General features: G+C 38.2%; 2 protein-coding genes across 9 annotated transcripts in view; one reads left to right on the top strand and one right to left on the bottom strand.

Annotated features, from left to right (window-relative positions):
• Positions 1-24,344, top strand: part of LOC135217472 (potassium channel subfamily K member 6-like) — a 191,279-nt gene extending 166,935 nt beyond the window's left edge. For 5 of the 8 annotated variants that reach the window (XM_064253383.1, XM_064253405.1, XM_064253404.1 and 2 more), the window contains exon 7: positions 21,440-24,344. In XM_064253383.1, the coding sequence (XP_064109453.1) occupies positions 21,440-21,580 (141 nt within the window). In that variant the 3' untranslated portion in view covers positions 21,581-24,344. The remainder of the gene's footprint in view (positions 1-21,439) is intronic. The other 3 variants (XM_064253414.1, XM_064253425.1, XM_064253432.1) reach the window with 3 other exon arrangements.
• The window catches only part of LOC135217494 (small ribosomal subunit protein bS1m-like), a 107,998-nt gene continuing 104,752 nt past the window's right edge, over positions 21,431-24,676 (bottom strand). The window contains exon 4 of the mRNA XM_064253453.1: positions 21,431-21,566. The gene's annotated coding sequence lies outside the window, so the exon portion shown is untranslated. The remainder of the gene's footprint in view (positions 21,567-24,676) is intronic.

Consider the following 24,676-nt stretch of genomic DNA (forward strand, 5'->3'; position numbering starts at 1 on the left):
ATTTTTATTTCTTTCTTCTTTTATCTCTCTCTCTCTCTGCCAAAGGATTGATAGATAGATACTTCATTCAGCCCTCTCTTTCTCTCCCTCTGGAAAAGATAGGTCTATGTATTTATGGGAGGGGAAGAAGTGTTGCTTATAGAAGTACATTTCAATCTTTTGATATCAAGGAATTATTCTCTCATATTATTATTCTCTAAATAATTCATAAATAATTTCACTCTTGATGGTGGTCAAATAATGCTGTTGCCATTCAGTGATATCTCTCTCTCGGTTGCCATTCAGTGATATCTCTCTGTGTATGTGTTATTGACTGTGCATATATTTCTAATGGTGAAATGTTTAAGATGACTTTGAAATGATGGCATAGCATTAATAATTTCAATTCAATGGTATATTTGATGTAGGATGATAGTTTAAGTATACATTTTGTATTTCAACTTTCAAGATGGGCAGATATAAGCAGTTTTAGAGGGGAAGTTCCGACTATTCGTGGGTTAGAATCAGTTGGTGAATAAAAAGCAATTTGTACTGTCGATTGTTTGTGGGGTTAGCTCCCATGTTGGCTTGTGGTCTTACAGGGTCTTTCTAATTCACCCAAACGTAGTCGGGTTAAGAGGTCATTTATACTCCACTGAATAATTTGATATTCCATTATTGGGGGGAATTGGTGTTAAATTTTGTAAATTAATTACCGATTTTACTTTGTCTCGAAGTTTATATGCGTTTGAATTCATTTTAGGTTTTTTAATTGTTGTATTTGTATGTTGATTATTAGATTCAGCAGTTTGTTTGTTTTTCATAATTAAATAGTAATGTCTATTTTTATTTTATAATTAACTTTTTTTATTTGAAGGTTTCAAAATATAATTCATTCTCATGTTGGTGTTTAAAGGGCAGTTTTGTAATTTAATAAAATTGTGTGTACAATTTCATAGTGTCCTCTGTTTTGGTGGGTAGTTGGTTATAAGTACCTATGAAGCACTCATTACAACCACAAGATGAAGCATGTTTGGTGTTGTTTGTTATTGGTTAATTTTCTTTGATCGAGGCATTTGATCTTCTAGCTATAGAAATTTCTGATTTTGTAATTCTATTGGTCCTTTTCTATAGTGATAACTAATGTTGGTTTGAGGGGTTATTTGATTTAATGTTATTAGTGGAATATTTGGGTCTTGTGTATGGTTGGGGTGTGATAGTTATATTTTTGTTTGGTTTATGGTATGATTTTTTTAGTATTATATAAGGGAATGCTATCACTAGTATTGTCCATTGGTAATTTTAAAGTGATTGATTCTTTACTGTCCAAATGTTGGTTGTATGATTGGGACTGAGCATAATTGTGTATTTCCACTTGTGATGAGGTTAATAAAATATCTTCTCTAAAATGTTCTCCTGGTGTAGCTGGAGTTTCTTTGAATTGATTGTGATTTTTAATATTCAATTTTTTCCCTTAGGTAGGGTTCACTCCAGTATTCTTTTTTTGTCATTTCAGTTATTATTGTTATTTGATTCCTCTTCAATTGGAAATTCCTTTTTATGGGTGTTTGAATCTTCAATGTTAGAATAGTAGATATGATGATATGGGTATTCTAGGGTTCAGTATTATTGATATGAGAATTAGTTTGTACACATCTTGTTGTTTGTTATTAAGGGGGCCGGCCAGCTAATGCCATTTTTTAAGGAAAGGTCTTTGACATTCATACCACTTAATAAGGTGACTTGGGACATATTCAAACCGCATATGATTTTTGCCTCGGACCTTCAGTTTTGTGACGCCAGGGTGATTTATCCCGAAAATAACCGTTTTTCAAGTTCTATCTCCTCCCTTGATATTTAAAATTAAGACCTGGGATTACTACCATATATAGACCTGATGTAGGCCTCCAATCAAATGAATTTTTTTTTTCAAAGTCATTTTCTTGTAGATGAGAATTTTTCATTATGGTAAAAAAATAAGCCCTATAAATTAGAAAAAAAAATTATAAAAAAAAAGATGAAACAAAAATTGGAAAAAAGGGCTTTATTTGATTGTTCTATAATGCCTAAGTTATTTACAAATTTCAATGCTACAGCTTTAAAACTAAGTGAGAAGATAGAATTTGAAGGTCATTAAGTATAGTTTTGAGATATGGGGGGTTCTAAGTTTTCCTTTGTATTTTTATAAAGACAATGTTAATAAATAATGATTATTATGAATGTATATTCCTTTTTTGGGTATTAATAAACCAAAACTATTTTATTTATCATAATTTAATCATAAATGATGATCCCTTTACTCATATATCGTAGCCTGGGGCACTGCGTCAGGCAAGACGGGGCACTCCTTCCTACGCAACTCTCTCTCTCCTTCACTAACTCGGCTTATTGCAGCGAATTTTCTTCTTCTGTATGTTAGCAAGGTGTTTTCTTGTCTTTCCTCTTTGGCATGATGAAATTCTTGCCGAAACAAAGATAAACAAACGAGAGAATGCCAGAGGTGAAACTCGAACGTGTACTTTCTTTTTACAAAGACAATGTTAATAAATCATGATTATTATGAATTTCATATTCCTTTTTGGGTATTAATAAACAAAAACTATGTTATTTATCATAAATGAAGATCCCTTTGCTCAAAGACCATAGCCTGGGGCACTGTGCAACATGTGCATCAGGCAAAGCGGGGGCGTTCCTTACTACGCACCCCTCCCTCTCTCTCTTCACTAACTACGCTAATATCTCCTATATTATGATATATATTCTGTAATCATATTAGAGCAAATTTTCTTTGTCTGTATGTTAGAGAGATGTTTTGCTTGTCTTTTCATCATTGGCATATTGAAATTCTTGCTGAAACAAAGATAAACATAAGTAAAAGCAAGCAAATGTCAGAGGTGAAACTCAAATGTGTACACTACTTGAAGTTTGTGCTCGCACTGAAAGGTGGTAAGCTGACTCCCTTACCTTCTGCGACTCATGGAATCTCTACAGATGCCATTGTTCACAATTTCTTTGACAATAATTAACAAAATTTACGATAACAGAAGAAATATTGCATTTTCTTGTACAGATCAATTTTTTGGCTTATTGAGTTATGTTTACTAATTACCCTGTAACTACGAAAGTAAGAGGAATTTTGACAAAATATTTCGTATACTTATTCTTCATTGCTATACGAAGAAGCTCCGTGGATTTTTTCATGACTGCATTTTTTGCCCTTTACCCCCATATAGTATAAGGGTACTAGCTGGCCAGCCTCCTTAATGTGATCGATCTTGTTTTTTATTAATTTGATAGATTTTAATTTTTAGTTACCTTTGAAAAAGAGTGGATTTTAGATAGATTATTGACTCTTCTTACTTTTAGTTTGAGTCTAGCTTCCCTGACTGACATTTCTTTTTAAGTCTGTGTTGTATCGATAAAAGCAGCATTCCTTGGATTTAGTGTGATGGGATAGTCCACAGTTGATACATTTTGGGGATTTACATTTCCAATTACTAGTGGTATGGGTGTCTAATGCTAATACTTTACATATTGCCTTATTATGGCATTTTTTGTATGTGTCTTGAAGTGCATTGAAGTGGTTTTGGCATAAATGGACACACTTCTTTATTTTGTCCAAGAATTTTGATTTTAAGTGGGAGATCTTGTCCTGCAAATTTTATTTTTGCAATATTAATTTATTTTTATCTTTCTTGCTTGGAATTTAGTATACTTCTAAGTCATGGATATTACTGCATTTTAATTTGAGTGTGTCAAGTATCAAGTGTTTTGAAGGTAGTCCTTCTTCTTTAATGTTGGGTAAAATGACTGTGCACTGTATATAATTTAATGTTTAAAGGTTTATTATTGATATTTTCATGCCATTTATTTCTGTTATATTTAAAAAGGTGGTGGATTGTTATTTGGTGGTTGCTTTTAGTAACCATTAATTTTCTTTGATATATTGACATTCCATTTCTTATGTTGGACATATGCTCACTAATCTGTTTTCAAGTATTGCTGTCGATGTTTTATTTTCCGTTTTAAGTACATGAATCCTCGACCGTGGTGGATAAATTAGATAATTATTTCTTTTTGGACCCTGCCTGATGTGGGTTATCTGTGTATGAGATTTGTTTCTTTACTCTGTGATGAATGGTCCATTGTTATACTGTTTGAATCTTCTAATTGGATTTTACTTTTTTGTAGAATTTCTATCGACCCTGATGGGTGTTTTGAATCTGATAATTTACTTTGAACTGGATGTTCCTTGAAGTGACTGAGGTAGATTCGGAGATAAAGTTCCAATGGTCACCAACTGTGCCGCAATTTGTCCATCAAGGGGCCCAGGGGTACTAAAATCTTTAAGTGTACTTATAAAAAATATAAGGGGAAAAAAATGAAAAGATATCATTGGCTTTTCATGAAGTTAAATCTTCTGCCAATGTCACAAGCAAGAAATGACTTCCAAATGTCCACATCCCTACCCAACCCCAAAAGGGGTATCTGCTACAAGTGGTATGTGGGTCAGTCTCCAAGGAGGCCAAATAACAAGAGCATGGGTCTTACTAATGCCTGGGCATCTTCTCTGAGGCCTGGATTGTTTAGTTGATTCATGATTTGCATTTCTAGGAATGCAAAAACACAGATAACAAAATATAGCCAGTCCCCGGTTGTCGACAGGGATTCCGTTCCTGACAGCGTGACAATAACCAAAATATATTTTTATAATGAAATAAGGTTTTGTATATACTTACCCAGTAATTATATAGCTAAGAACTTCTTACCTACAGCAGCCTAACAATTGAAAATACATGGTAGCGCTAGTTCCGGTTACGGTGTAGTAGTTGGAATGCCCGCCCACTACCAGGCCTTACACGTACAGATAATAACCTGGCAGAGAGCTCCAATTCGTTTTGTGCTCTAATGCCCATGTGAAGGGAGGCAGATGAGCTCCGATCATATAATTACTGGGTAAGTACAGGCAGGCCCTGGTTATCAGTGATCGGGTTTTATGGGGCTTGTCTAGCGCCATAAAACCAGCAATTTATGGCGCCATAATGGGACGAGTTCTGGTTATCGGCACCATTTTGTATATGGAACATACACAGTAATTATATAGTTGATTCCACATTTAAAGGGGGTGAGAATCATGGACAAACTCTTATCTCAATAGTACATTGTGTATAGTTTAATGAAATTGAAGTAAAAGATTGTCAGCATAAAATAATATGCCTGTTGTTTCCTTACCTGGCAAGTGAGCTCTGCAGATAATTACTGCCTCTGGTTGATGCTCCACTTGACCCATAGAGTTCTTGGCTGTCTAGCCGGGAGTCGTCTCTACACGAGTGGGGGGTGGGGGCTTTGGAGTCAGGAAGTAAAACCATGATCCACAAAACTACAAAAGTTGTCCTTGCCATGGGCGAAGACCAAAATAAAAAAACAACACCACACTACACCATAGCCATAAAAGACTGTCACAACCCAACCATTAAAAAGGAACTGGTGGGCACTCTAGCCACAAATGTGCCTCCAGGCTTAACATCATCATACCTTATTCATGGCAAAAATAAGCAAAGGGAAGTCAGATTCCCAATGTCTTCTCTCCCAACACCATGCCAGCCACAGAAATCGGTCCTAATGTGTCGCAGTTCTCAAAGACGGTTTCCACATCCTTAAGGTAGTGTGAAACAAATACTGATCTACACTTCCATAATGTTACTTGCACAAGTTTAGTAATTGACATATTATGTCTGAATGCGAGGGAAATCACGACCACTCTCACTTTATGAGCCTTGACTTTCATCGCAACCAATTTGTCTTCTTGGATTTTAGCATGAGCTACTGAAATCACATTTCTTAGGAAAAAGAGATAGTGCATTCTTGGAGAGTGGATGAGACGGATCCCTGACCGAACACCAAAGAAGATCCAAAGAGCCCCTAACCTTTTCTGTTCTTTAAAGGTAATATCTTGAGCCACTAACCTTTTCTGTTCTTTGAAGGTAATATCTCAAGGCCCTGACTGGATATAACTGCCTTTCCTCTTCCTCAGACCCTAGGGTATCTGTCAAATTCTTGATGGTGAACGAGTGTGGCCATGGATTAGATAGATAGGTCCTCATTTTTAACCAGAAATCCCAGAGAGAAGGAACATATACTGCATCCCCTTTTGAAAATCCAATCCTTTTATCTATAGCTCGGTTTTGCTAATGCTTTGCTGTCGCCAAAGCCACTAAAAAGATGGTTTTCCTCATTAGGTCCCTGAGAGAAGCCGATTGAATAGTTTCAATACCATGTCTAAATTCCAAGAAATGGCATCATAACTCACTCGTTTCATTCATCAATTCTTAATAATGACAGATCTAGTCCTATGTTAAAAACTGAACTAAGCATAGCTCTATAGCCCTTGATCGTAGACATTGAAAACTTCCTGGACGTCCTCAAGTAGAGAAGGAAGTCACCGATTTGACTTATTGTAGCTTAAGAAGAGGACATTTTTTGTCTGTTACACCAATCTCTGAAGGTAGACCACTTAGATTGGTATAATTTATTAGATAAAGGTCGTCTGCATTGGGTGATAGCCTTTACAACGGCTTTAGAAAACCCTTTCAATCTAACGAGGCACTTGACATTCTGTACCCTGTCAGAGCCAGAGCAGCAATCCTAGATAGAACTTCTGAAAATGAGGTTGTCTGAGAAGACTGTTTTAGAGGTAATAGTCTGGGTAAGTCGACTAATAGTTGTGTCAAGTCTGGGAACCACTCTTTCCATGGCCAAAAGGGAGCCACTAGAGTCATTGTTACGTTCTGGTGAGAATCTAACTTGTTTATGACCTCCCTGATCATACTGAAGGGTGGGAAGGCGTAGACGTCCAAACCGGTCCAGTCTTGCAGCATCGCATCTGTCCTCCAGGTGAGAGGGTCCGGGACTGACGAACAGAATCTTGAAAAGTCTGTGGTTTTTCGAGGTCACGAAAGAGGTCTACTGAAAGTTGACTCCATAGCCTCCAAAGGTCCTCACACACTTTGATAGAAAGTCCACTCTGTTGGAAGGACCTGATTCTCGCGACCTAAACCATCCACTAGGACATCTTCCCTTGGATGAAGAGAGTCAGCAACGACACCTGATTCTTGTCTGCCCAAAGGAGAAATTCCTGAGTCACTTGTTTCCTAACATACAACAGAGCCGTTGAATTGTCAGAGTGTATAGTTACTGATTTCCCTCAAATTAGAGGGGAAAAGGCTTGCAGACCTAGAAAAATTGCCTTTTACTCCTTTACATTTATGTGGGAACTTCTGAATTCTTCTGGCCATGTTCCCGACACATCCTTGTTCCCAAGATGAGCTCCCCAACTAGGTTTGAGGCATCGAAATACAAGTCTAGGTCTGGGCTCAATGAAAGGAGAGATTTCCCCTCTTGAAGTCTTTCTTCTGATGACCACCATTGAATGTCTTGTTTGATTTCTGATGTTATCGGGAACACAAATAAGAAATTTTCTTGTTCCAATTCACTTTTGGAAAAATTGTAGTGGCCTCATGTGGAGCCTCCCTAGTTTCACAAACTTTTCAAATGAGGCCAGTGTTCCCAGAAGACTCATCCATTGAGCCACCAAGCATTCCTGAAGGGACAGAAATTTTTCTGATGGAAAGAAGACGAGTTTATCCTTTTAGGGGAGAGAAAAACCCAAAAATTCTGAGCATTCAGAATCATTCCCAAATAAAGAATCCATTGAGTGGGAATGATCTGAGATTTCTCTGTGTTCATCAAAATACCCAATCTTCTTAAGAAGGAGAGTTTTCGACAGATCCTCTGCGCATTTAGAAAAGGCACTGGACAAATGTATATGTGGATATATATTAAGATAAATGAGGTTGACAACCTTTAGTGTTTGGTGTTTTAGAGACAGGTGCAAAGAGCAGCAAATTCCTAGATGCTTGCATCCGATCACACCAGAGAGACTGCGAGCGCGCAAGTGACCTGAATGGCAAAGGATCAGATGTTCATGACATCACAAGAAAAGGTTACGCAAGGTCACCAATATGCGCGCTAGATAAGACGTGTAAATGGGAAATGGAAAACGCACGTACATCGGAAACAAGAGGAAACATGCATGCGTATGTTCGTGTGTCATTTGCATACATGCATTCTTACGTCTATCAGAAGTCAAGGAATGAGATAAAATCTCTAGTATGGTAATTAATGGGGGGAATTATATGACAGATGAGAAGCGTGAAACCTGGCCACAGGAGGTGCTTGGAGATCCACGAGATAAGGTATAGTGAAAGAGAAACTTTGAAACTTGCATATTCCACTGATTTTAGAAACTGTGAACGGGGAAGTGCAGGGAACATTGAAAGTTTTACGAGACGTTTTATCCATTGCACTCGTGATGTATTCCAGTGTCTGATAATTGTAATTTCCTTTTCAGATGGATTCGATTGTTGCTATCTAAAAATGAATTCTCTAGACTTTTACATGATGTGTATTGTAAAGACTCATGTGGTTGTCTGACAAGTGAGGATAAGGGGGGTAATAAAATCCAATATGATTTTGTGGAAGAGCAATGGTGGTTTAATGATTTTTGGGGGGATTTTCTTTAACTCATTTTATTCCAATTTTATGTTAGCTGTTTTGGGAAAATAAAGACTATATTTTTATAGAGCGAGGGTTTCACCTAAGATTTAATGATTAACCCAGCTACCTACAGGGAAGTCAGGTTATGGAAATCAACAAAGGTAGGTCTCGCTATCAGTTAGGAGTTGTCTCCTTTTAGTTAAATGGGGTCATTTGCCCCGTTAACACATTTGTCCTTCGACTAAGCTCTGAGTAGCCAGTCATCCAGAGAAAACGAGATGTTTTCTCCCAACAGATGAAGCCACTTTGCCAGCAGAGCCAGTGTGCGAGTAAAGACCTGTGACGCTGTTGACAGGCCAATGCATAATGTCCGGAATTGGAGAACCTTTCCACGAAAAACAAATCTAAGAAAGCTTCTGGAATCCAGATGTATAGGGATGTGGAAAAATGTATATCTTAGTTTTACCAGACCACAGAGCTGATTAACAGCTCTCCTAGGGCTGGCCCAAAGGATTAGATATTTTTACGTGACTAGGAACCAATTGGTTACCTAGCAACTGGACCTACAGCTTATAGTGGGATCCAAACCACATTGAATCGAGAAATGAATTTCTATCACCAGAAATAAATTCCTCTGGTTCCGAGTTGGCCAAGATAGGGATGTGGAAATATGTATCCTTCATGTCCAGCATCACCCTCCAGTCCCCTATATATATGGAGAACATTATCAACTGTGATTAGTCTCCATATGGAGTTTTGTCTTGAGAACAAAATGATTCAAAGCACTTACATCTAAAACAATTCTTCAGCCCCCTGATGATTTGGGAACCAAAAAGAGTATGTTGTAAAATCCCTCTTGAGTTTTGATCCTGCACATTTCTACCTCCTGAGAGAGGACCGTAAACTTTTCTGATTTTGCCGAGTAGGCAGTTAATACTATCGGCGATCTGGCCAAAGGTGGGCCTTCTTTGAAGGGAATGACATAACCTTGACTACCCAAGGTTCTGCTCCTCTCAAACTCCATTCCCTCCAAAATTAGCCCAACCTGGCTCCTACAGGCGCATGAAGGACATGCTCCTTGCTTCATCCTTACTGTCTTGTGGGTAGTCTTGAAGGACCTTGTTGGAGGTCGCAGGTTAGTATGGGGTCTTTGCTGGCTTTTCTGTGGGGTTGAAGAGGAGAAAGACATATTAAGGTTAGGTTTAAGTTCCCTTGGATGCTTCAATGATTGTGCCAAAATCACAATTTTTTAAAATAAATTGTATTTTTCCTAACTATACAACCTGAGGTCCTTTACATTATGAATTACTTTCAGCATAGGCTGGAATACAGCCATTAAATTCTTGATCAAGGTGGTTAGGCAGTAACTACCTCTGCTAGACAGATAGGCCCCCCTGCCCTGATGTAAACATTCCACTTTGCTTTTCGACCCATGTTTCAGATTGAGGGGTGACATGAGGTGGGGATTATGTAAAGGACCTCAGGTTTGTATGGTTACGGAAAATACAATTTACTTTCTAAAATTATAATTTGTTCCTACCTGGGAGGAATGTGAGTAAGCCTCTAGAAGTAACTGGTGTTCAGCACTCCTGGGCTATTCCTCCTGGTCGTAAGAGCAAGGAGGAGTGTCATGCCCCTCACAACTTGATCGGAGTATAGAACTGCATGATCAAGAGTCAGACTTCTGGGCCTTTTCGAAATGAGTGAGGAATTGTAACTCATCGGAAAAAGGGCTGGGAAGAATATTTAAAGTTGGAAGCATTAATGCAAATATCTGGGAAGGGTTTGCATTATTGCCAGTCTCCTTCCTCCCCTTGCTAGAGGAAGGAGTGGGATTGCTTCTATGATTCTGATAAGAAAAATAGAAAGGAAACAAGATGTACAAGCTTACTGCATCAACCGCCTGGACTAGCAAGTGTACATTCAAGTCCTATCCTCAACCTGAAGGAAGAGGAGTAGAAGGACAGGGAGTGAAAGGTGGAGAGGTCAGTCACTCTCACACCATTCTTACCTCTAGAACCCGCACACCTTAGGCGAGATGCAACTTGTCCTCTTGAAGGAGCCGGGTAAGCAAACAAAGCTTGTGAGCATCCACCACTGGTCCAAGGAAATGAGGCTCCAAGGACCTGTGGGCAGACCTGAAGGAAGAAAGATATAAATGGGGTTGTAATGAGACCACATCTGTCTTCCGGTCCGACATATTCTTCGGAGTGATGAAATCTACCCAGCCACTGGCACTGCTCGCTCTCTGAGAGAACGAACAGTGGACGAATCCAGCTGCAGAGAAGTTCCTCATGATCTTGAAAGACTTGGAGGAAGACAGTGTCTTTAAACACTTCTGCATTGAAAGTCTGCAGTGGATAAAGGTATTGACACTCAATGAAGGGTGTCATTCCTTCTTAGCTACAGCAACCCACCAATAGGATAAAGTAATGACTTATCTGGATCAACCAATACAAAGTCCAATGGGCAGGAATTTATGAAGGTTTCGGACTTGTCAATAGATGCCAAATGATTGCGCATCTGAAACATAGTCACGACATGACACCCGCTTTTTGAAGGGTGATGTTGAGAACGAATCATGCAAATCATCTATCTTGTTCACCAACGATGTTGAGACAAGATGATGATTCTCACGAGGCATGTGCACATTAGACGACAGTCAAATGCCTTATAGAGACTGAGGTCCCTGTGATGGCAAGACAGAAGTTTCTCATCAGTAGTTGAATCTCAACCAAGGAAAAACTATACTACTTAGTGAATGACTAAGGTGAATGTGGACCTATGTCTTCACAGTTGAATTGGAAAGAAGTGAAATCTCACGATTCTGATCATAAAAAAAAGTCCCGTCGATGACACCAACCAGTGAAGATGGCTCTCCCTGGTGTTTTACAGAGGACTGAAAAAGTTATTCCGCAATTTCATTGCTGCTTGGCAAGAAAGTCAGTGCTTGCAATGAAGGCAAGAGTTTTAGTAATGAAAACACAGGGATTGTACTGCCTGAAGAACTGCATCTTGTGGGTTGGATCAGGGAGGAATTTTCTATTTACTCTGGAAACAAGAGCTAGTCGAGCAGGGAACAGGCAAAGTCTTCCTTTATTCATTTTTAATTCAGGGTGAACAAAGAATAATTGAACACCTTACGAATTAGAAAACATATTAAAAGACAAAACTCAAATTGTCTGAAGAAAATCATTCTGCACCATTGCATCGGCCAATGGAACAGAAGATTACAGACTCCTGTTATACTGTGGGGTAAACAGAAAGATGATAATGAGATATATCTCTGTCTGGAAATTCTTGCAACTGCAAATGTTGAGCATGAGTCATGGGCCTTATGTCAGAATTCTGAGTCGACCAGAGACCTGTGAGTGCTGGGCAGAGAGATTCGAATTGGTAGTTAATCCTCGATGGATGAGAAACAGTACTAAGATGAACAGAATCTTGGAGCGTAGGCAGTGTTCTGCTACTCGCACGACTCCTTATACTAGTATGAGTTGCCTGATAGTGCATACCAAGATGGAATGCATTCGGCTAGAACCATCGAGCGCAAAAAAGATACTCTCAAGCATCTGCATTTTAACCAAATGGGAGGGAAAGAAACCCTCTTGTTTGGTGATCAAGCAAATGTTGTGGTGTTGTTAGCATACAATACTTTTGATAGTAGCCATCTCAAAATCAAAACTGGAAACTCTTGGGAGGTCTCAAAGGCTGTCCTGAGTTCAGGTTAATTAAGAGAAGGTACTTTTTGTCTCGGTCACATACCAGAATAATTAACTTACAGATATGCGCCTACTACTCAGACAATGCAACGGACAACAGAAGCATGTCGCGAGAGAAATACTAAACTAGTATATTCATAAGTTCCTATAAATTGTGCCCTAGCCTAAACCTTTATTCAAGGGACAAGAATAAGGACTGGAAGCAGACCTCATTCATTCTCTAATGAAGAGAGCAAAGGTGAAATTGTCACAAAGGGAGACTTCTACGGTTTTATCAGGATACCAATGACTATAGTTCAAGCACTGGAGAGGTTTTCAGGCCTCTCAGTGCTATCCATCCTGAACAGATTGACATAATGTTCGATATGTCTGGTAAGATCCTAAGATTGAACAAAAAAACATATTCTCTAGGATTTGAATTCTGAGGAGTAGGCTCCATAAGAATTCCTCTATTTCCTTGTTCATTCCGGTGTAACCAGGAAGTAGAGGGAAAAAAAAAAGAAAAAAAAGAGGAGGATTGACTGTTCTTGCCAGCTGTTCTCTGAACTTGCGGTGTTCTCACTCTGTCCAACGAAGCATTTATTTCCTACAACTGTTTCGTTCGCGCAAACATGAGGGAAAGTTGAGCAGAGTTAAATTAGTAAAAGCTGGCGAGAACTTGCCATGTCTTTCTATGCATCTATCTTATCTGTGATCAAACCTCAGGAAAAGGACTACACACAGAGGACCTCCTCCTATCTCCTTCAGATGCATTGTCCCGAGGAACAGCGACATCGATCTTGGCACCTGAAGAATAGCCATTCCTGGCTTTCACAGGTAGGTCTGAGCCACCAACGCGGCTCAGTCCCTTCTCTCGCCCTGTGTCACCGTAAAGTGCAGGTGAGCCGAAGAGACAGCCAACTGCTTCCTCCCCAGGGAAAGGATGCAGACCCTTAGAAGTCTCGGGTGAGACTTCTGAGGGAGCGAGACTTCTTAGGGGCGGAGAAACTACCTTCTTCTTCTTAGACCGTGGAAGCCTTCGAAGTGGGAGGTTAGGAGGCATCAGATGACGACAATGAAGATGATGACCCCTGTGAAAACTCACTGCAATATGGGAATGAAGGATGCTATGTCATGGCAGAGGATCGCACTGATCAAGAGCAGAGAGTTCTTTCGGTAGAGCTGAGTCGAGTGAGCTGAGCAGAATACCACTACTTAATTATGAGTGGTGATCTTCAGCAAAGAACTATCACTTTTCCTAATTAACTATTCTCCTACGATGCCGAAGCTCCAAGAAGGATAAAGAGGGATTCTGTGTCTGCTGTCCTACATGTTTGGTTGGACCCTAGGGTCCAAGACACAAGGACGGTACTTGACCATTCACTTAGGTGTTGCATGCATTACACAGCTTTGCATAACTCCAAACCAGACTGAAGAGCAAACTCATCTGTACTGGTAAAGGCTCTTCTCACTATCCAACCACTCATGATAGTTAGCGCTCAGTGAGAGTGCTAGAATTCCTACACAAGGACAGTATTTGACCATTCAACTAGGTGTTTCATGCATTACCAAGCTTTGCATAACCAAATCAGACTGAAGTGCAATCTCATCTGTACTGGTAAAAGCTCTTCTCACTACCCAACCACTCGTGATAGCTAGCGCTCACTGAGCGCAAGAATTCATACGAATTCCCATACTCAGTGAGAAAACCTGAATTTTGCAAGACAATAAGTGGGCAAGCCTAGTCTCACTCTGGTTCTTGGCAACATTAGGAAGCCGAGGACTCAGCGAGCGCCAGTGAAACCAAGGGATCCTGGCGCTCAGCGAGACTCCCGATTATTGAAATTATTATCAGGAATACCCATTGCTTGATTGTTTGGGAATCACAGAAAACCAAATCACTATGAGAACACCCAAAATTCCAAGGAATTTAATCTCTTGGCGAGACTCCCGATTTTTGTAATAACAATTATCAGGGATGTTCGTCTCGCCCAAGTTTGTTAATTGCCGAAAACCATAACACTCTGAGAATGCCAGAAATTCCAAGGAATTCTAGCATTCAGTGAGATTCCCAGGTATTTTAATAGAAATTATCGGGAATTTTCGTCTCGCCCGAGTTTTTGCAGATCATAGAAGACCAAAACAGTTGAAGAGTGCTAGAAATTCCAGAGAATTTAATCCATAGGGGACTGTGAATTGCAATCTGTCCAAAGGACAGAAAGAGCCAGGGAGAACATAGTCTCCAGGTGTTCAAAACCAGATTTCAAGATGGTGAGAGGTCTCTGTCATTGACAGAAGATCCTTCCTTAATGACGTGAACATACATCCGGTAGGACCCCTAAGAACATTCCAGGAATGTAGTCCACCAAAGCTGAAGCCTGCAGAGATCACTCTGCAGGATCCCTCCTATCCACCTCGCTCCTCCCAGTCTAGCCATTGGAAGTAGAGGGAATAGGTGAGGAAGACTGGACGGTCTTGCTCGCCTTGCTAGCTATACTACTAGTAGAAGTGAGTTACAGGTAGCCATTAACCTGCGGTGATGGCCACGATGTGAGTTTAGAAGAGCTTTCTCACCCTGGAGAAATGCTTTTCTGAGGAGGGTTACAAAACTCTTGCACCGCGGGAGAAATGGGTAAGGGTAAGCATAAATTACAAATGAATACACTGTCTCGCCCTTACGTTAAAGGGTGATAAAATGTGATAAAGGTGTATGCACACCCTTGCTGCCGACCCTTAAAACATGAAGTAGAAAAACGGCTAGCAAGGCTATCACAAAAAGTGGGTTTGTATATTAATTACTCAAGAATATTAACATCAAACATGACATATTCATTCAGAACAACAAAATAAAAATCCCACAGGGAAAATTGTGATCAACAATTAGTCAGCAAGAGCTCACAAACACGTCAGAAGACGGCTGAAAGCAAAATGGGGTGTTTACATCCAGGCAGGCAGGCCTAGCTGCCTACCTGATGGTAGTTACTGCCTAACCACCTTGTTCAAGAATTTAACAGCCGTATTCCAGCCTATGCTGAAAGTAATTCCTAATGTTAAGGACCGAGGATTTGTATATTGAGTAGGAACAAAGATCGTTGGTTGACTACTTCTGCAGCAACGACAAAATCTGATGCACTAATTCTTGTGGGAAGAGGTGTTTTTTGCCCAGCGGGGCTAAAAGCAAAGCCATCTTCTGTGTTGTGGTCAGCAAAGGAACACCACAAATTCCTCTTTTTTTCAGAATACACAAGATGAGAGATGCTAACTCTGCTGATCCTCTCTAATGGCCTTGTCTGCAGATGACAGGACCCCCAACAAGTCTGCTGCAACATCTGCAATCGCCAGGCCATCTTCCACCTTCTTCGCTAATGCCCCGATTGTCCAATATAAGAACCATTTCCGATGAAAAGAGCATGACTAGCTGATGAAAAGGCCAAACGCCTAGCAGAGTCAATGAGGCCTGAGAAGTCCCCCTGGGAGGAGGCAGATACTCCCAAGGATGGAGCTTCCCCAGCGTTGTAAAAATGGTAATTCTTCTTTATCAGCTTGGCAGGAGGGAAAGAAAAAGAAGCTTTACCCATCTCTCTCTTTGAAGCTAACCATGAGTCTACATCTCTCAAAACCTTCGTTGACAAAAAGAGTACCAACTTGGCTAAGTCCAAACTGTCTGAAGTGGGTTTCCTCATGAGGAAAGTTGAAGCCGGTGGTACTGGAGCTGAAGGATAAAAAATCCAGAAAGTTGAGAAAATATCTTGACAACACTGAGTAGGAAGACGAAGGAATTGTATCTTGTTCGTCCTCTTATCATTCGAAGAGACAGGCGATAAAATTGCATCTCTGTTTGAGAAGATATTGGAGCTTTCTACAACAAAGACATGATGTCATCCAACTGTTGTTTGAGGAGGTGCAAGCAAAGGATCGGGAGTCAAAGAATACGACCGAGAATGAGGCGAAACTGCTCTTGACTCAGCTGTCAGGGAAGATAGGCGCATTGTCACTGGTGCTGATCATTCAGCCGAACGAGAGCGCCGCACCATATCAGGAGAATCACGTCTAGGAGTCCAAGGTAATTCCAAGATGGGCCTGGATTTGGAGACTGACAAAACACGCCCCAAAGAATTCATCTTACGTTTGGCAGATATACATACATGCTGCAAATTCATACAGGGGAATGACTCCAGGCTGTCCCAAGCAGATTGAAGATGAGGAGCCGACAAAGCAGGCGGTGACACCAGGTAGTTGCACGAAGGTTGTGGACTGAGAGCTTCCTCTTTCATCCACTTGGGAAGAGGAGGAGACTTATCAACATCCTTGGACTGTCTCTTGAGGGGGTGCGACACATCTTGAAAGTGCTCACGACAACTCTTGTTGGGAGTCGAGCCATCTGACTCTGACAACAGATCTTGGACACCAAATGAATTGCCTTTCCAGCGGTGCTCTGTCGAAACCTGGGGATCGCCAGCAGGTTCGATTGAGGGAGCGACTGCCCGGGGGCAAACCCCCACCGGCCTCCCTTCGACCTCCAGTATGTATCGAATTTTGACTTGAGGCTAGCAATGGTGTTTGGATCGGGAGCAAGCGAACCTGGAATAGGAGTTAGTGACACAGGAACAGGAGAAATGATTGGAGAATCAACAGGAATTACAGGCAAACAATCATGTTATCTTCTACCAATTCAGCAGTTTGAACATTATCTAAACTAGATCCACTTTCTGCCCTAGCAGCTACTTTCCTCTTTCTGTCCTTATCCATCTTGTTCTGACAGGACCTAAAAATTTTCCATTTATTGTCATCCCATTCACAACACTCAGCACAAGTATTTTTTTTCTTGCACTGTAGACCTCTACATTTACTTCATCTGGTATGTGGATCATAGCAACATTTAGCTAATCTAGTCTTACAACAGCCTGCACAAAACCTAACACTAGTTGTGCTAAAATCTGACATATTGGAAATAACACTAGTAATCAAAATAAAACAGTACTTCACCAAGAACTCCGAACTCATCAACACAATACATTGAAAAAAGGCTGCCTTAAACCACCAATGTTCACCCTAAAACCACCAATGTTCACTGGGAGCCGGCAGAAAATGAATTAAAGCTCTCTGCCAAGTTGTTACCTATACAGTAATACCTTGGGTTACGAATTTAATCCGTTCCAGAACCTGCTTCGTAACCTAAAAAATTCGTAACCTAAATGGATTTTCCCATAAGAATGTTATAAAAAGCAAATAATGTGTTCCACCCGACCATGAATGATCATTTCAATTCATATTTTTCCATTTATTTTTGTTCACTAAGGTTGAAAATTTGTGTAGGAATTACATAAAATTATAAAATTGAAGAATGAAATTAAATATAAACACTAGATTTAATATGCATGCACAGTAAAACCTGAACTTTACCTTTGGCGAGTGTGGCTGCTGGCATGACGGAGACGGGAGGAGGGGAAGGGTGAGGAGGAGAGGGTTAGGGCTTGGGGGGGAAATCTCCCTCCGTGAACACTTCTGGAAGACTTTCTGGTTCTTTCTCTAGAGAGCACCGTTCACTACGATCACTAATTTTACACTTACGCGACACTGTGTCGTCTTTCACAATTTTGAAAAAATATTTTTCTATGGAGGCTTGCTTTTGCCTGTTCTTTAAAATTTTATAGAAATGACCCACCCCATTATCGATAAACAAATTTGTTGCACTCTTACGAGCCTTTTCGCAAATGATGCTCTCACTTACGGAATCTCCTGCCAGCTGCTTCTCGTTTATCCAAACCATGAGCAAATTTTCTACATCGTCGAGAATATAAGGCCGTTTCGTCAATACTGTGACACCTTTTGATGCTTTACTGGCTTTAATTTCTTCCTTTTTCTTCAAAATAGTGCAGATCGTTGATTGCGACCGCTTGAAGAATGCTGCAATGTCTTTCACGCGCTCGCCTTTATCATGCATTTGGATAATTTCCTTCTTCATTTTGACTGTAATCATCTCCTTCTTTCTTATGCTTTCCTTCTTGCTGCTTGCCTTCGTCATCTTGGGAGCCATTGTCTTTAGTATTTGGGTAATAGTAATGTATAAGCACTATCACAGAAACACAACACGTGCGCAAATCACTAAGCAAATTTGAGAGCGTATCACGGACAGATGCGTTCAATCTTACCGCCAGCGAGATAGTAAAAGAGTTATGGTTTAAAAACGGTCAAGGGATGCGTGGGAGGAAGTCACGTGACCCTTGTTAAGTTTTGGCCGAAAAAAATGCGTTCGCAGATCCCACGCTCATCCGATGTCCGATGTAAACAAAGCAGGCGTTAAGTTTTGGCCGAAAAAAATGCGTTCGCAGATCCCACGCTCGTCCGATGTAAACAAAGCAGGCGGCCTCCCATGATGGAAATTCGCTCATTCGTATTCCAAGTGAAATTCGTATTTCAGAATGAGGGCGTCACTTCGTAAGTTAAAAAATTCGTATACTAATCGGTTCGTAACCCAAAGTATTACTGTATATAAGCCCCAGTAGTGGGCGGGGCATTCCAAGTCCTTAACCATAACAAGTGCTACCGTGAATTTTCAATCGTTAGGCTGCCATAGGGAGGAAGCTCTTAGCTATATAATTACTGGGTAAGTTCCATATACAAAACTGGCGATAAGTGGGGATTAGCACTTATCGGCACCCAAAATCCAGTTACACCCGTCGCTAGACAAGCACTGTAAAACCGGATCACGATAACTGGGGACAGCCTTATTACATAAAACACATAAACAAAAAGCAGAATGAAAACCAGAATGTTGAGGCATAAATTGGGCAGGTAGAGCTAAATCAACTGCTTCTTAGTGAGAAGCAGTGCCAACTTGCTAAGAAGGCAGTTAAGAGAGAACTGGTGCATCACAGCATACATTGAGGAAGCCAGGTCGGGCTTCACCCACCTCTCCTACTGTTGCCATCAAAACATTGTGCTATTAATAACTAGATTCCCGCAAGGTGCTAGAGAAATCCCTTCCCTTATGTTAAGACCAAAGTTTTGTTCTGTATATTAACCCTTTACTGCCGACTGGACGTATTTTACGTCGACATTTTTTGTCTCTCGTCTGCCGACTGGACGTATTTTACGTCGACATACAAAAGTTTTTTTAAAAATTCGCGGAAAAATACTTTTAGGCCTACCAGCCGAAAACTCTTGAATCACGCGCCTAGGGGGATGCTGGGAGTTCACGGATCAAGGTGTTGTTTTGTTTACAATCGTTACGCAGGCACGCAAGCGCTTATTTCTTTCTTGCCGCACTAAAAAGTATCTGTGACACATCTCGGAAATTATTTCGTCACTTTGACATAATTTTTGTACCATTGTAAATTAGCCCGTTACATGAAGTATTATATATGAAAATGTGCACATTTTTATGTAGAATACAACAATAAAATACTCATGATTGTAGCTTTTATCAGTTTTGAGATATTTTCATATAAATAACGATAATTGCCAAAATTTCAACCTTCGGTCAACTTTGACTCTACCGAAATAGTCAAAAAACGCAATTGTAAACTAAAACTCTTATATTTTAGTAATATTCAATCATTTACCTTAATTTTGCAACTAATTGGAAGTCTCTAGCACAATATTTAGATTTATGATGAATTTATGAAAAAAATAAAATTTTCTTTACGTACGCGCGGTAACTCTTCCGAAAAAATCATACGTGCGATTGTGATAATGTTTGCACCATTTTAAATTAGCTGTTACATAAAGTTTTATATATGAAAATGTGTGCAATTTCATGTAAAATATAACAAAAAATAATTGAAGGTTGTAGCTTTTCTCATTTTTGAAATATTTGCATATAAATCTCGATAAATAGAAAAAAAACCACGTTCGGTCAACTTTGACTCTACCAAAATGGTCAAAAAACGCAATTGAAAGCTAAAACTCTTACAGTCTAGTAATATTCAGTCATTTATCTTCATCTTGAAACAAATTCGAAGTCTCTAGCACAATATTTAGATTTATGGTGAATTTAAAAAAAAATCTTTCCTTCCCTCCGCGCGCGGATTCTCCGCCACAAATCTCCGAAATGCGTACGTCCCATTCTCGGAATATTTGCTCTGTTTCATATTAGGCATTTCATAGTTTTATATATTAAAATGTGCACAATTTTATGTAGAATAAAACTAAAAATATTTGAAGGTTGTAGCTTTTCTTATTTCCGAAATAATTGCATATAAAAAATATATTTATAAAAAAAATTCGACATTCGGTCAACTTTTAACTCGTCAGATATGGTAGAAAACTGCAATTGTAAGCTAATACTCTTACAGTATAGTAATATTCAATCATTTGTCTTCATTTTGAAAGAAATTGGAAGTCTCTAGGACAATATTTAGATTTATGGTGAATTTTTGAAAAAAATATTTGTTTACGTCTGCGCGTTATGAATTCATGCATTATTTTGTGATAATATTTTCTCTGTATTGCTTTTATCGTTTTACAATGTGTTATATACCAAAATGATTGCAATTTAGTGTAAATTACAACGAAAAAAAAGTAACTTGTTACCTTTAACCGTTTTGCGCACAGTGCGATTTGAATACAATTATATATGAAATTTCGCTTTTGCGCTATCATATATCGCATTATTTATATATGATAATGATAATTTTTTTCATTTCTGATGGTTGCATACTAAACTTCAGCCAATGACAAAAAAAGGAGCCAAAAATGAACTCTTAATCTTAAAAACTAAGCGCGCTGTGATTTTTTGAAAAAAAATATTTTTTCCGCTTCCGCGCTCACTCTGAAACACCTCCGGCACACGGGAGACAATTTTTTTTTACCGCTTCGGCGTTTAAGGGTTAATAAAAATAATCAATTAATTCAAGAATGGGAAAGGTAGGTCTTATCAAAATTTTGCAGTCAATTAGCAAAAGAAAAGAATAAAGAAACTTGTACAAATGGGGCAGTTAACAAAATTGGAAGAATAAAGAAACTTACACATATGGGACAGTTAACACAGTGGGGAACATCTTTGACTAACCTGAGAAGCTACCACTCAGACTGAATAAAACTGCACAGTAATTGTGAGATTAATTTTGTACAAACAGTTTGGTGTAATTGTAGTCCTAATCTTTGTGTATTTCAAAGCTCCCTTCCATACTGAAACTTGCTATAACTGATAGTATTTATATTTTTTTATAATTTGGACTAAAAAGTTGAACTTTCATAAGGCTTTTGAATTGCAGCACAACGATCAGCCTGTCCGCCAGAATGTGAAAGTTGTATCTCGGCCTGTGGATTCTCCAAGCCCTGAAGAAGACACCACACCCGTCCATGCACAGATGCCTCCAATTATTCCTGCAAATCAGTGAATTAATTATATTAAATTGACCTTTGAGCCTCTTTCATGTGATCCTGTTTTTATAAAGAAACTTCCTTGACTTGTCTTTTGGTTTTAGTTTCTTTTACACACTTTATGCTAGTCTTCAACTTAATAAATAATAATACCTATCTTTGAAAAACTATAAATAAATTACTGTAGTAAAGTTTTTGCCTTATGTAACTATGTATTTGATGTAAACACAGAATTCTGATGGATCTCTTGAATGTATATAGTATGTGAAGTCAGTTAAGTCAGTATAGCCTTTCCTGTTCATTTAGTATCTGCATCCTAAAAGATGCTACTGTTCAAAAGGTTGACAAGTTAATGGAGTACTCAGGCATTGTTTAATATAGTAATTTGTTGAGGAATATGTCAGTATTACTGTGCAGTGCATAAACATTTTTTGTATAAAAATGACTTCTAAATCTGCATAATGTTTTTAATATTCACAAAACTTTTAAAAGTATATTGATTATAAAATGTCTGATAGAGTTGTGTTATATCGTAGTTTAGCAGTAAAATTGTTCTTAGTCTGAAAATTTAAAACTAACTATAGGGCATTATCAGGTGTGAATGTTTAAATTACCACAGGTATGTAAATGCAGCAAGTCTCTGGTTGTGGATTCATCAGAAACAATGCTGTTTAAGCCTATTATTACCCAATTGAATTTTTTACTACAGTAATGTCTTTGTCCTAATTGTATACATGTTGCCTGCTAAGAAGAGAAGCGTTTATTATGGAAACACTTCAGTTGGCCAAATTATAGTATTCCAAGCTGCTTCATAATAGCAACACTGAAGTTTTTGGCGTTTGCTTTTACAAAGTGCTGTATGTATTATTGAAAAAAAGTAAGACTTCCAAATGGTTAGCTAAATTTTACTAAGAATTGTAGATCGCTAAACTTAAAATACTACGCACATTTATCTTTAAAAAGTATGAAATATGTACAGAAACTTGATAAATGATTTTTAACTATTGAGTAAAAGCAATTTGGGCAAAGCAACCAGTGTTAACTTTTTAAGATTCCACAAATTTTTTTCCAATAATGAAGAATTCTGAAATAATTTAAAAACATCACACTCAAAACTGCAGTGGCCTGACTGATGCAAGTACCTAGTGACAAATACAGTTTATTTACAAAAGGCATTTTGAAAATGGTTAAGAATTATAGTTAGTTTTCATGAGCTAAGCCTGGTATGAGTGAACATTTTTATAATCTCTAACACTGTTGCTTATGTACGCAGTCAAGTTAGTCTTTGCAGGTGACTGGTACAGTATAAGCTCATTCTTTCCACATCATAAAATTCTTTAAAATACAATTTACCCAATGTACCAAATACCTTTTATGTTTATTTAAAATTAAGTAATTAAGTTTGATGTTCAGTGAAAAAGTTTCATACAATCAAACATTTAAACCTGTTATTTAGTTTTCTATACTTTAATATTACAATTTTGTATATTTACAATATCCTTCTTGTTTTAAACATCAGTTTTTCACAGTTACATGGTAAAAAATGGTAAAAAAAATTTGTTATACAAGTAGTTACAAAACATTGTTGGACTGCTTTATGAAATATTTTGATGTCTACATTTAGAGAATATAAGTACATATATAATTCATTCTATTTGAAAGTTTTTTAAAACTCCATGTGCGTTATATTTAACATGAGTTCATTTCATATACAAGCATACATAAGCCTAAATTTATTGTTAAAACTTTGGTACATCCTTTTATAAGTTTAAATCCGTCCACCAAGTCTTGTTCTCTAGATGTTTCTGTTTCTAGAATATTGCACATTCAGTACAGTATGATTTAAAGACTACGTAATGAAATATAACTTGGTGAGTAATCTAGCTACCTTTGACCAAATTCTTTATAATATGAAAAGAGCATCATAATGCCGTGTTAAATCTAATACTTATTTAAAGTGACTATCCTTGTTTACATAGTTATTCTTATTTTAGATTATGAAGCAATCTCAGAGTTTACCAAGATTAAATTTTTTTTATATTGTTGTGTTTAACTGATTGCCTTAGTACTTTTATGTGCTGTTCAAATTTTGATATGTCAATCACTTAAAACTTTGCCTAGTGTGGTAATAAAGAATCTTTCATAGAAATTTCTTATGGCAAACATTTACAGTTTTACAATCATCAAATGTCCCCAAAAAGTCATACCATGTACAATGTGCACGTTAGTTCAATTGAAATATTCTATACAAACCCCAAAAAATATTAAAATGCAGATCCATTTTCATATTGTTACCAATATCATTAAACTGAGTACAGTATATAGTTTTTAACATTTAAATTGTACATTACATTTATTGTCTTAAGCAAAACAAAATGCACTAATAAGAATTTATCATCAAAAGTATATTTTCAACATAATGTTACACCCATAAATCATAATGTATCATTAATCTTTACCATCATTACTTCTCTGAAAATAATAACATACCTAAAAAGACTAACATAATACAAGTGGTAAGTCCTGCAACAATAACAATAAATGCAGTAAACTGAAATATTTTTAAAATTTACAAGATACTATACCCATCATCAACCATTATTAGCCCAATTTACAGTGATGATTTTCCAAAGGCATAATAATATCTGATCTCCTGAAGACAGAAAGACAACAACCAAAGTGATTGTTGACATCTTACCTTCAACCCATCATTAGGAAGTAACTGCTGTCATTCTTTCATGTGTGTGTTCATGTTATGCTAATAAAGCCACATAAAATTTTCATCAGTTTTGCTTAGCCAATTTTGAGAAACAAATCTATTAGCACTCACCTTCTCTCCTATTCTTAGCTTCCTGTTATCATATTTTTAGTGTACTATCTTTCTTACTTTTTCTCATTTTCCATGTAGCAAGTGTTTAACAATCACCACTCTACTCCAGTGTCTTGCCAACCATCTATTAGTAAATGGGTAAAGGAGCTACGGTCTTCTATATGTTGTGCTGCAGCCCAATGCTCAACCTGCCTGCCCACCTACACTAAATGTGACTTGCCTAACTCACCTGATTGGATTGCTGCCTTGACTCGGCCATTCCAGGACAATAACTTTTTTTTTT

This window comes from Macrobrachium nipponense, chromosome 19 (genome assembly GCF_015104395.2).
Source record: "Macrobrachium nipponense isolate FS-2020 chromosome 19, ASM1510439v2, whole genome shotgun sequence".
In the NCBI taxonomy this organism is placed as follows: Eukaryota; Metazoa; Arthropoda; class Malacostraca; order Decapoda; family Palaemonidae; genus Macrobrachium; species Macrobrachium nipponense.